At 38.4% G+C, this 12,766-nt stretch overlaps 1 protein-coding gene across 5 annotated transcripts in view; it reads right to left on the bottom strand.

Annotated features, from left to right (window-relative positions):
- Positions 1–12,766, bottom strand: part of LOC103136055 (AT-rich interactive domain-containing protein 1B) — a 195,921-nt gene that overhangs the window by 124,386 nt on the left and 58,769 nt on the right. For all 5 annotated transcript variants that reach the window (XM_016670059.1, XM_016670060.1, XM_016670058.1 and 2 more), the window contains exon 4: positions 5,260–5,364. In XM_016670059.1, the coding sequence (XP_016525545.1) occupies positions 5,260–5,364 (105 nt within the window). The remainder of the gene's footprint in view (positions 1–5,259; positions 5,365–12,766) is intronic.

Below are 12,766 nucleotides of genomic sequence, written 5' to 3'. Positions count from 1 at the left end.
ATCTATTTATTAATTTCGTTTTATTTCTCTTTCTCACTGTTTACGTTTTAATGATGTAAAGCCCCCCGCAAAACGCCCCAGTTAAACGACGTTTAACTAAAGTCCTACAGGGTTTAGAGTCCCAGTTGATGGCGTTTCAACTAAAAACCTAGCGGTTGGAGTCCTTGTCAAACTGTGTTTTTGACTAAAGTCCCAGAGGGTTAGAGCCTCAGTTAAACGACGTTTAACTGAAGTCCTAGAAGGGGTGCGGGTTTTAATGTTTTTGTCTTTTTTAATCTTTTTCAAAATCTCTTTCTCTTTCTCACTGCTTATTCAATGTCACATGCTGTTTTTATTTTAATTATGTAAAGAATTTTGAAATGCCTTGCTGCTGAAATATGCTACACAAATAAAATTTGATTGATTGATTTTGATTGAAAATATTGTGCAGATGGGTTATTGACATATTATCTTAAATAATTGAATCAGTTTATGACATATGCAATTATATTCTAGTTTTACTCCATCCCCATAATTGTTTTATGTTTTGGCAGCACCATCCGCCATAACGTCAGGTGGTAAAACCATCCAAGTAAATGAGTACACTATGATGACTAATAAAAACTGAGCTTTAAGGTTAATGAACTCAAAGTAAAATATTTTTCAATTTATATGTCATTACACAACAGAACAGAGGAACAAAATGTTGAAGCTTTCATTTTGAAGTTAAACAGGATGAAGCATCACCTAATGAAAATCAACTGACCTTTATAGTTAAGTGAAAATAGTTATTGCTCACTCTGTTGCATCTCATGCTGTATGTCGGTTGGTACACTTTCCATGTTAAGAGTTAAAATCATCTTTAAAATAATTAATTATATTTAAATGTTTTATTCTATTTAAAAGCAATGCATGCAAAAGCTTCAAACGTGTGCCTAATTTGAATTAGCTACAATAGTGGGGTGTTGTTGTTGTTTTTTTTTTTTTTGATAAATATTTGGTTCGCCGTATTATTGTTTTCCCAGACATTAAAAAAAAAGAGAAAAACATTAAAACATCGCTTTAAATTTTACTACTGAGGAATTTTTCAATACATTGCTCCAAAAATTAATTACATTCTCTGTGATAGACCCACTCCTATTTTTTTTTATAATAATGACCTACAAATAATAAATACAATGTGTACAAAATGTACATACACTTGTAATTTACTTAAAAAATATGTCACACTACTAAATGATTTTTACTCCGTATTTAGTTGCCTATTTTATTTCGTATAAAACCACTCAAGGGGTGAATATGTAATTCACTCAACCTTGTTTTAGAGATTTTTGGGGCATCATAAGCAGTTATGAATCTGAACACAGCTTGAGGCAAAACGATTTTAATCGATTACAAATGATAAGATATTAAACAGAGAAGATAAGTTTCCGTGGAAGACCTATCTTCACTTCCAGTTTTTGGTCTCTCTCAATTTGATCTTAGCTGGAGCCTGTGCGTGGAGCTATTGCACTCACTGCAAGTAAAATAACTGGAAAAAACTTATAACTGGGACTCGATTAAAGAAAAATCCAGAATTGTCCCTTTAAGACAACAAATACAAAGGAATGATGTGGAGAAACCATGGTGTAGAGAGAGAGAGTGAGAGTGAGAGAGAGAGAGAGAGAGAGAGAGAGAGAGAGAGAGAAAAGGTTGGATCTTTCACCCACATACAAATAATCACTCGCAAACACAGCTGGAAATAACAAGGCAGCAGACGACAGGGCAGCCTGTGCCAATCACGCGCTCCAGCTCCAACATAATGCCAGCAAACCAACATGTTACCTTTATTGACCAGCAATTGCACACATCCTGGGGAAATCAGAGCAATTTTGAAAATGGCACCACTCAGCCGAGAAAAGCATGATTCCATCAAGTCCCTGTGCAATCTAAGCCGCGATTTCTGATGTATGGCATGAAAGAAAAGCAATCAAATAAGAGTCTTTCCAAAGTTATGACCTTTGACTGGGGAAACAAAATCAAATTTGTAATGATTCCCACACAAAAATCAAAGCAGAAGTGCTGGCAACAGGTTAGCAGTTTAGGGAGGGGAATGAATGGGATTTTACAGGCAAGTTTAAACATCTATTTGTTTGTTTTTCTCTTCAAGGTTGAGCTTTTCTTTTGAGCACCTATCTGATTTCACAACTGTCTTAAAAGTGAAGTCAGAAAGACCGGAGACATTGTCACCAGCAACACGATCTGAAGGCCTCATATGGCTCGACCTGAGGCTAGTTCAGCACAAAGTGGTCCTGGGCTAAGAGTGGGCTTCTTACGTGACATGTCTGGGCCGAATAAGCACAGCCCATAAAACCAAAGCCAAGTTGGATCAGCTCCATAGTTCTTCACTGGGTTTCAAATTGGTGTGAGCATAATCAGTTTCAAAATGAACAACACATCTAAGACCAACAGAGAAAATGTTTTTACTGGCAGTTGTCATGTATCAAATTAATGTAGACAATTAATAAAGGTTAATTATTTAACCAGCAGTGCATCCCATCTCTGCTAGAACAGATTCAAGCTGGGATTCAACAGCTCGAATCTTCCAGTTATTGAGATAACTGGAAGTGTTGTTTGTGAGCATAAAGTTCTAATAGGGAAGGAAGTGTGACATTAAAAAGTGGTATTTACTTTTTGATGTCATGGTTTAGCTGCTCTCCAAGCATTCTTCCTACACATTTATCCACAATAATTAGCTGCAGATTGACAGCATTTTTTATTTTTTTCTCTGTGTTGGAGCCAAATCAAGGAGAGATATTTCACTGCAGATGGTATCTGAGTACTTTAACTTCCCTTCCATCTCCAATGAGTAGCTCAAATCAACTTTCAGGGCCAAACAGCATCTTGCTGTGTGCAAACTAACTTCAGACGGAGTCACACAGCTTAAATGTTGTGACAGGCTGGGTCCTCATTCATCACTGCAGTGCAATTTTACCCTCGCATGTCAGAGACCGACTGATTGTGTGTGTGTGTGTGTGGGGGGGGGACACTGACTTGCACCAACATTCGATGGCAAGCAAACATGGAGTATTCTGGTGACACAGTTGTATGGAGAAATGAGTCCTGATGCATCTGTCATTGGTGATCAACCATTATGAGGTGAATTATAGCCAGATTCTGTTCACCATCAAGTGCTACTACAATTCTCCAATTGATGCTGTTTGCTAGGTATTCAGGCTACTGCTCTCAGACATCTTTCCTGACTTCCTGCTCCGTAGTGAATAAATGTCCATTTAAATACTGACTTTATGTAGTTAATTCAAATACCAGAGTTTATTTTCATTGCGCTTATCTAAAATGGACATTGGATTACACAAATTTCCTCATTTGGCATTCTAAAATTAACATCATGACACTAAAGCTTCCTTTGAAGGGACAGAACAGCTATCATGAGCTAATGATATATGCGCTTTAAAGTAATTAATATACTAAGTGAACTGATTTCAGATCAGAAAAGCTCCCAATACATAATTGCGCAGTGATGTATATCCAAAAAAATTACATTTCAAAAGACATAGGAGACATCAAGACTCTCAGTCGTGTAAGTTACTGAAGCCTTTTTTTCCCTTTGGTCTATCTTCAAAAATCCCGCCAGATCACACGGCAGACTCATCCCAAAACAAAAACATGACTCTTCACCGACCCGCTCTCCCTCGCTCCTGGCAGAGAGAGAGAGAGATGGGAGGGGGGAGAGGGAGAAGTGGGGAAAAGGATGACAGCAGCTTTAGATCTGACATCAAAAGCAGACGAAAGAGTGAGAAAGGGAGAGAGAGAGAGATAGAGGGAGAAAAAAGCGGTTACATCTCCACCGTGACAGCTTGCTAGAAGAGCCTCGCAAAATGCGGAGCAATTTCTCTCTCCTGCTCTCCATCACCGTCTATCTATCCCCCCCCCTCCATCTCTCTGTGTGTCTCTCATCAAAACTTGCTGCCGATTAGGATCTCTGCGAGCCACGTGCTTCGGGACGAGATGTGAAAACACACAGAGAACCCAAAGGGGTAAAACGCCGGGATTAAAGTGGTGAGGGAATAACGGGGTGATAGTGGCACCGGTTCAAATAGATCGGCCCCCGCGACTGCTGTGGCTCCTCGGCTTGTTCTTGTTCTCTCTCGCTCCGGATTCACACATTGATATATCAAGGCCGTTTCTCATTATAGCATCAGGAGGCGAAAGAGCTTTCATGGAGCTGCTTTAGAGGGGGAGATGGGAGGTGGGAGAGCGGGTGAAAGAGTGTGGGAGAAATTGAATGAAAGAAAAAAGGAGAAACACGAAGATGAAGCCAGATGACACACTATTAGTGCGTTAGGAAGGGAGAAGGGAAGAAAGTAAGTCTCACTACCAGTTTGGAATCCCTCGACAAATGACAGATAAGTCAGCACTGATTTGAAACAAAGAAAAGTCAACCGTCAATGTCTGCCGAGACGACCAGCGTGCACAGATTTTAGACCAACCGGTATGAGGAGAAATTTGCAGCCTAATTGGAGTTTGCACACTTAATTTACTTTTTTCTTGCAGTTTATTCCTCCACTCCTGGGGCTTCTCCAAAGTATCTGGTAAATTAAACTGCACGCACCTCAAGCAGTGCCAATATTTGCGACCATTTGCAAATGTCTATTTGTTGGGAGAGAAATGATGGCGTAAAAAAGCAATTAGTGGAGCCAAAAAAAAAGCCAGAGCAACCCTCATACTTCAGATCAAGCTGGTCACACCATTTCTTCTCAATTACTCCTCCAGTCAAGCTGCTCAACGATTTTTTTTTTTTTTTTTTTTTTAACTCAGCCAAACATTAAGAGGTTGGCGCATGTGGGTTCGAGTGTGCTCAGAAAGAATGCCTTCGCTTGGTGCATATGCTTGTCTGTGCATGTGGGTGTGTCTGTGTCTGTGCGTGTGCATGAGAGTGGATGTATGCTGTTGGGCCGTGGCGAGATAAAAAGTGTCCTTTTTTCCTTTGGCATGAACACCAGTCAAAACACAGACGTAAGCTCTGACATGAGCAGTCAAATCCCCTGAGATGTCAGACAAAGAAGCGGGTCACAAGGTGAGCAGAGGATTCTGATTAGACAAAAGAGCTTTAAGCCAACATTGCAGAGTCAGATGGTAATATATTACATATTGTGGAAAGAAAAAAGAAATCATCTTCTCTTTTTGTAGTTTCGAAACTTGTATCATCGGAAAATTCCTGTAGTGTGGTGTAGATTTAAAACAACAGTGCTTTTCGGGATGGTGCGGACAACAACTCACCGGCAGACTGGAAGGACGGTCCTGGGCGACTCCGTCCTCGTTGCTGGTCTTCCCAGAATTCCCCGGAGCAGGTCCTCTCATGCTGTAGTTTTCCTGCTGAGCCTCCTAACATGATAGACAAAAAGAAAACACATTAGAAAGGAAATTAAGTACTTTTGCAGTTATGTTTCCACACATAAAGTTTGCAAATATACTTTATGTGTGCAAATATGAAGTATATTTTTGATTTTGTTTAATGCTCTACTGAGACAGAAATATAAAATAGCAAAAACCTCTCTGATAAACTGTTCTGCAGTTTCTGTTCTACAAATAAAAAAAAAAACTGAGACTGAATGTGCTGCAAAATATCTTAAAATTTTGGGCTTTTTTCAGTGATGAACTAAAAAAAAATCAGCAAGTTTTATTTTAAAAAAATTATAGCTTTAGAAAATTCAATCATCTAATTTGAGTAAATTTTTTCAGTGGCAAAAAGAAAAAAAAACAAAAAACATCCCATCAAGACAAAGTTTTTAGCCAGATCACTCATGTCACTATTGTTCAGGTCCCAGATTACTTGTACAAAATAAATGTAACAGAATCATTTAGTCTGTTAAACTTTACTTTTCTGCAACAAGAGTTTGTTAGAACTTTTTGTAAGTAATTCACGGCTGTTTGGTTCCCTGAGCATAAATATCCCAACACAGGTCTGTTTCTTTTAAAAAGAGGAACATGTTACAAAAGTATGAAGATATTTTACAAGTTTTTTTTTTTTTTCCAAACATGTAACATTTCAGAATGTTTTACCAAGCAAAAATCAGTGACTTCATAAATACAGCATGTCAACACCACGAGCTGCTAATAAGGCAGGAGCATCATTACTGTGTTAAAGTGCTGAAGGGATAGAATAAACTGTTAGACATTCTTAGGTTTACGAGGCTGTAACAGACTCTGACGTTCCTGGCTGGATGGAGTCAAAACGCAAGCGGCACACTCTGTATGAAGGAATACACAGAAACCTCATTCGAACGCACACCGATCAGCGCATCACGCCGACCAATTCATTTCAACCAAATCCAGCCTAACCACCCACTAATCCTCCAAACATGCACACTCACATACAAACCCACATCAAGACATGCACTCAGTCCCATTGTTCAATCCAAGTCATTTTCTTTCCCTCTGTAATCACAAGCCTATCTAGTGTAAACCAATTTTCTCTGCATTGTCGGAGGTGTTGCCCTCTCTCGCTCCCTCCGTCTGCGTCTCTCCCTCCTTCCCTCTGCCTCTTTTCATTCACCATGAAGGTCGTTCCTCCATCATGTAAAGTGTCGGCAGCACAATGGCAACTTGTTAAAGAGCCCTGAGTGGAGGGATTAGTGATAACTGATCAGCGAGTCGCGGCGAGAGATCACACACAGCCGTTCACGCACACAAACAGATGCAACACGCGCTCGCACACGCACACACATAGAACCATGTGTTTATGTGAAACACACACAACTCAAAATCCATCTCTCCCCTCCAGTTTGATTTCTTATCCATGGTGTGATTATACTGTAGTAGGTGGGCAATATTTCTGTCAGCAAGGTGATATCATTTTATAGCAGGAGATAATCCTTCACAGCGGGAGATGTATCATGTGAAAACCGGTCTATTATTAACTGTAAAGTCATTTTAGCTTCAGGATGAGTATGAATGATGAAGGAATGATCGGGACCTTTTAAAGAGTTCATTTCATTCTCTTATGCAAACCTTTACAAACTCATTTAATAGCTGCTAATAATAGTAAAGAGCATTCATCCAATTATTACTTGTAATTAAGTCAAAGTGTCCGTGAAATTAAATCCTATACGTGTGAGTTTTTATACATGCTCCTGGGTGTCCTACTATCTCAAGAGTGTAAATTCAAAATGCTAATTATTTTTAAATTCCTAAAAAAATAAAAATAAAAAAATAAAAAATAAAAAAAATAATAATAATATAAAATTGACACACATGCACTGCTTATTGTTTTATTTGTCTAATAATTTGATGATGGTCTGATAATTGCTTGATTAAATTTGAAATCTATTTGGATAAAAGTTCCTTATTTCAAATAGTAAACCCAAGTTATAGTTTCAAATAGAACTGTATGAAAATGTACCTAAATGCAATATCTACCTGAATGGAGTACACTTTTCTGCATAAGTATAGTAACAGCTGTTTATTTCAATAAAAAGTACACCTGGGTCAGTGGTTCAGTGCTTACTTGTGTCTCTTTTCAGGGACCGAGTCACAGACGGACTGAATAATGCCATAAACAAAAAAAGAAAATGGTGGCAGCTTTCCTGTTTCTTTCCCGTAGAAGAGCATAGAGGTCAGTAATTCTAAACTTATCTTCGCATTTTCCTTGGCTGGGTCGAAGACAGACCAACTGCTGCCATTGCCATTAATTCAATTCTCATTTAAATTCACTGTAGGTATGCATGGGTCACTGCTTCAGTGTTAAGTTGTGTTGTTGTTGTTTTTTTTCTTTATAGAAACATCACAAAGCTATTGGTGCCATCAAATTTCTGCATTCAATCCATTTTCATTTCCCAAAAAGCACTCCTGGCTTAGGGTTTCCTTGGCAGAGCCACAGAATGAGCTTTTGCTGTGATCAACTTTGTGCATGTTGTTCATTTTTCTTTCTCACAGAAAGTACATCTGGCCCGCTGTGTCAGTATTCAGCTGAGTTTCTATTCTTAAAGAAAGCATTGACAAGAGTTTCGCTTTAATCAGCTAGGAAAACTGTATTTTATGTCTTTCTTAAAATATATGGGCCTTCTGCGATGTTTTGGTCTTAAGTTATGTTTCTTTCCTCAACAGAAATTTTGATTTGTTTTGGCACACTTTTTTTTTCTTTCTCTGGAAAGTATACTTGACTCAGTGCAATATTTTTAGTTGTATCTCCTTCCAGGAAAAAGCAATTGATGGCTCAAGATGCCATGTTTTGCTCAGTCTGCTCATACTTTCTCAAAGCAAGTACCCCTGGTTACGGCTTTTAGTTACTTCCCTTTGAAGCCACTTGAAGCTGTTGATGCCATTGATTTCTTGGACTCACATTGTTTTGTTTCTTTCCCTTTGTTTTTTTTTTTTGTTTTTTGTGTGTGTCTGCTCACTCTGCACTCGTGTCTCAAATAGTCTGGGCAGATGGGCAACCAGAACATCCACCAGAGGTTTCTTCTTCTTTTTTTTTCTTTAAATGAGTTCTGGTCCAACCCCGTCACTGCATGCTTGTTCGGAAAGAAGGGTTGCTGCAAAATCATTGATTTGCAATCATCTAGACTTCTTTCAATAACTTTTAACCATTTGTTATTAAATGTTTAACTGAACTCTATTGTTCAGTTAATTGTTTTGCGATTCATCTGTTTTGCAAACTGTATGGACTGGACTTCCAATTACTGCATGCAATTGGAGCTGAATCGGACTTTATACACACATGTATACTGTATAAGAGGTTGCACTAGACTTGTACGTTGTCTGTCATTTTGACTAACGGGGTCAAAAATAAAATCCTTTAATAATTAATTTTTTATCAATCAACTTTGGAAATGATAATAATTACACTTAACTGCATAATATAACGTGCTGGGACACATCATCTTTTATTCCAATACAAAATATGAACACCCTCCCCTCCTTAAACATGTTTGAAAGCCGGAGGGGAACCGCAGTAACTACCAGATCTGGTTCAGTTAGAGGACCGTATATTGTCCTAGAGGTGGGTGGGCACTGAAAGATGCTTGACAAGAGGACCACAACACAGAAAACCCTTTTTTTTATGTTAGCTTCTGTGTCAAGCCCCTGAGCAATCTGTGTTTATATGTGCACACAAACATCATAGATGCGTGCCCAACATTAGCCTTTTATTACATGGCTGGACGTGTTTGAAGTAGAAGGCCTGCGCCGACACAAATACACCTCCACAGGTAAATAAAGGCAGGAGGTAGAGAGGACAGGAAGATGTGTGGTGGCCTTCTGATGAGTGGACGCACATGTGGATGGCTCATGAAGAAAAATGCACATACACACACACGGGGAACCGAGAATAGAAAAGAGGCTGCTGACTCAAGTTCAATATTTACACAGGCGTGAGTCTCTAGTGTTTGTGTGTGTGTGCGTGCGTGAGCACGCATGTGCGTGGGCGTGCGTGTGTGTGTGTGTGCGTGTGTGTGTGTGTGCACTCTCGGGGTTTTAAGTGGGTCAAAGTGAGGTTAGCGTCTTACTACTGTTTACGCTCATGTTCTTACATCATAACAGTTAAATATGTGATGAACACAGAAGACAGGGGATACAAAGAGAGATGAAAGAGAAGTCTGAAAGGTTAGACGCAGAGGAGACACAGATATTGTGAATCCCTGACTAGAGACAAAAAGATGAAAACTGAATTGAAAAAGTGAGAGCGAAAGCACATAAAAACCAAATGAAGGAGTGCTGCAATTGCGTCCTTTCATTTGAGTTTTTTTTACAGTCCATTGTCTCAAAATCCCATTTCCCAGCTAATTTAGAAGCCTCTAAAATACACTCCACTCCATACCTTAAGCCTAAGGCCACAGCTAATCCTGTCTTCACACACGCACACACTTGCAGCGACACTCATTCATCCTCAGTGCTTTTGAAAAGACTTCATCTTGGCATAGTGGAAGCGAATGAAGGATATTGAAGGAAAGCGTTTGAAGTACATGAGGGAATGCAGGAATCAAACTGTGAGTTAAATGCTATTAGACAGCTGTGTGGAAAGGCAGTGTAATATTAGATTTGATTGAATAGATGACTGCTGAATGTGGTGTAATATATATAGAGCCGGAGAGGTTTTATGCAGAAGTAAATCAATATTGCACCAGCAACTCAAATCAGGCGCAATGAGAGTCAAGCAGGGAGCGGAGAGCAGAAATGCGTTTTTATCGCTCGCAGACAGTTGTTTTTTGTTTTTTGTTTTTTTCAGTCCAAAACTTGAGCAAACTCTGTTTTAAACGTAGCTTGCATCATAACCCGACTTTTAAGTTAATTGTTTTTGCATTGTTTAGAGTCTCTGGTGGTAAATTAGCAGACGAGGACATGAACACTAATCAGTTTCACACTTTCCCTTTGCCGCTCACACCTCATTTAAGGAACTTCTTTTGCACCGTTTTGGCTGACTGCCAACCACGTGTTCTGACAGGGGAGCCAGGTGAAGCACACGCCACGCTTTCCTAATTTCAATTCACGCTCTTGGAACAGAAAAGCAGAGAAACTGGCATGACAGCATGTGAGCGTTTGATGTAATTGGGTGAAAAAGAGAAAGCAACCAAAGCAATTTCCCAGATGTTAAGTTAAGCTTAATCTTTCGTCTTCTAACAGTCAGTATTGGATGTACCTTACAGAAACAAAACTTGTCACAGTATATGTGTATATATTTTAAATTCTTCAGCTTTTAAAGTTTAATCCCTTGTGCAGAGCCCTGTTCTGCTCTCGGCACTTTTGCTTTTTTAAAACTTTGTGTGCAAAACAAAAATTGTTGCCGAACTGCTCCGTTTTGCTTCACTTTCAACAGTTTTCATCTTTGCAAGAATTAAAATCCCTCAGTCATGTTTCATCTTTGCTGGTCCACACATTTTCCTCTCAGGTTTTTCTTCTTCTTTAACGAATTCCCCCTCGTCACCTTTGGGACACCTCTCCATTTTTCCCTCTCTCAGTCTTCATCAATGCCACATCCATCCTTCCCTTCCTCATCTCTCCTTGTCTCCACTGCTCCTTTCATGATTACCAAATAAATTAGTCATCTTCCTTTCCCCTGCACCTTGGCAGATGCAAATCTCTATCAAATACCATGCTAATGCCATTAATATTCATTAAAAATTAAGCTTAATTGCATCTCTTTAAGAGAGGTTCCAACACACACTACTTCACCATATCCCTTGCACACAAGCATATATGATCATCTTCAGGGGGACAGGGAAGGTGGTTAGAGTTTGTGAGAAGATGGCCAAAGTTGAACGAAAGCTCTGGCAATCAACAGCTATATCTTGCCGGTAATCAGATACCCTGCTGGGGTAATAAGTTGGCTAGAGGAGGAAAATCAGACCACCAATGTGAAAACATGAAAGTTACTCACTATGGGTGGTGTATTTCACCCCGAAGGCAATATTCAAAGACTATACACTAAGAATACAAAACTATGTGTTCAAACATACAGTAATATGCAATACATTAGAATATGAGTTCCAATGAGTTTCGTTTGTCTGATTAAAAAATAACTCATTCTGAATTAAAATGTTTTTTTGTTTTTTTTTTTTTGTTTTGATGTAATATTCTTATCTTAATTGTTGTGTTTTCATTTACCTGTCGGAAAGATATCATCACAATTAACAGAAATAAAGACTTAAAATATCCTCTGCATGTAATTAATCGTGCTCTACTTAGTTAATTGAGTTACTAAAATAAACCTTTCCACAATATTTTTTTTTTGAATACGACTCGCTTAGATCAAAATAATCACATATAAGTCACTTTGAGCTAAAGGTCAAGGGGATTGTTTGTTTCTAAAACCAAGAAAAGCTGCAGTGTGACATGGATGTTCACAGACACTCCTTATAGACTCGAATGGCTATGCAAAGAATTGGCTATTTGAATCTCTAGATGTGCAATGTGCCGAGTGTTTTTAGATATTTTTATTAACATTTTTGAAAACCATGTATGAATGTCCTTCACGGTTATGTAAGACATTTATTTCCTGTTACACCAAATTCATGCAAAATACATGAAGGTTGGTTTGACAAAATGTTAAGGGATTAAAGAGTGGGGATACTTTGTGCAAGGTGATGTCTTCACCGTGTCCTACTTAAAAATCAAGACACCTCTGATGTCCATATGATCAATTATCAAACAGTACTATAAATGTATATGAGAATCATGTCATAATATTTGGAGAAGTCATAGTACTGACTTATTCTCATGATTTTAGGACTTTATTTTTATAAGTTTACTTTTTTCTATTTTCTTCATAGCCCTTATGACCCAGTCATAGATCAATAACCAAATGTTCTGTAAAAAAAAAAAAAAAAAGTTTTTGTAATAGTCCTCCCTGTTCTATCATTACCATAAAAAAAACATACTTGTTTAACTTCATATTGGCTAAGCTGTTGACAAGAGAAATGTGCTAAAATCCTTGTTGAATAAAAAACAAACAAACAAAAAAAAAAGCATTGCACAAAACAGCTTTTTCACTTCAAGCTGGAGGAGCAGGACATCCATATTCAACACTCTGCTTTGGTCCAGATACGCAGACAAGCCAACACCAATCAGCCTGAAACAACATTCAAGAGCGAGAGTAAAAATGATTACGGCTTTTTTTTTTTCTGCTTCTAAAATAATATCCAAAACAGTTTTTGTTTCTAATGTGTTATGTTTTTACAAAAGTGTTTTCTAATCTGTTTTAAACAGAATTTCTACATTCTGACCAACTGCAGGCCCACGCGACTGTAAAAGGTGACTGTGAGAATGGAAAAAGATGTGTATAGCACATCGC

Source organism: Poecilia formosa, unplaced genomic scaffold (genome assembly GCF_000485575.1).
Source record: "Poecilia formosa unplaced genomic scaffold, Poecilia_formosa-5.1.2 Scaffold30, whole genome shotgun sequence".
Lineage (NCBI taxonomy): Eukaryota > Metazoa > Chordata > Actinopteri > Cyprinodontiformes > Poeciliidae > Poecilia > Poecilia formosa.
The sequence above is the reverse complement of the archived record's forward strand: the minus strand, read 5'-3'. Positions and strand labels throughout refer to the sequence as shown.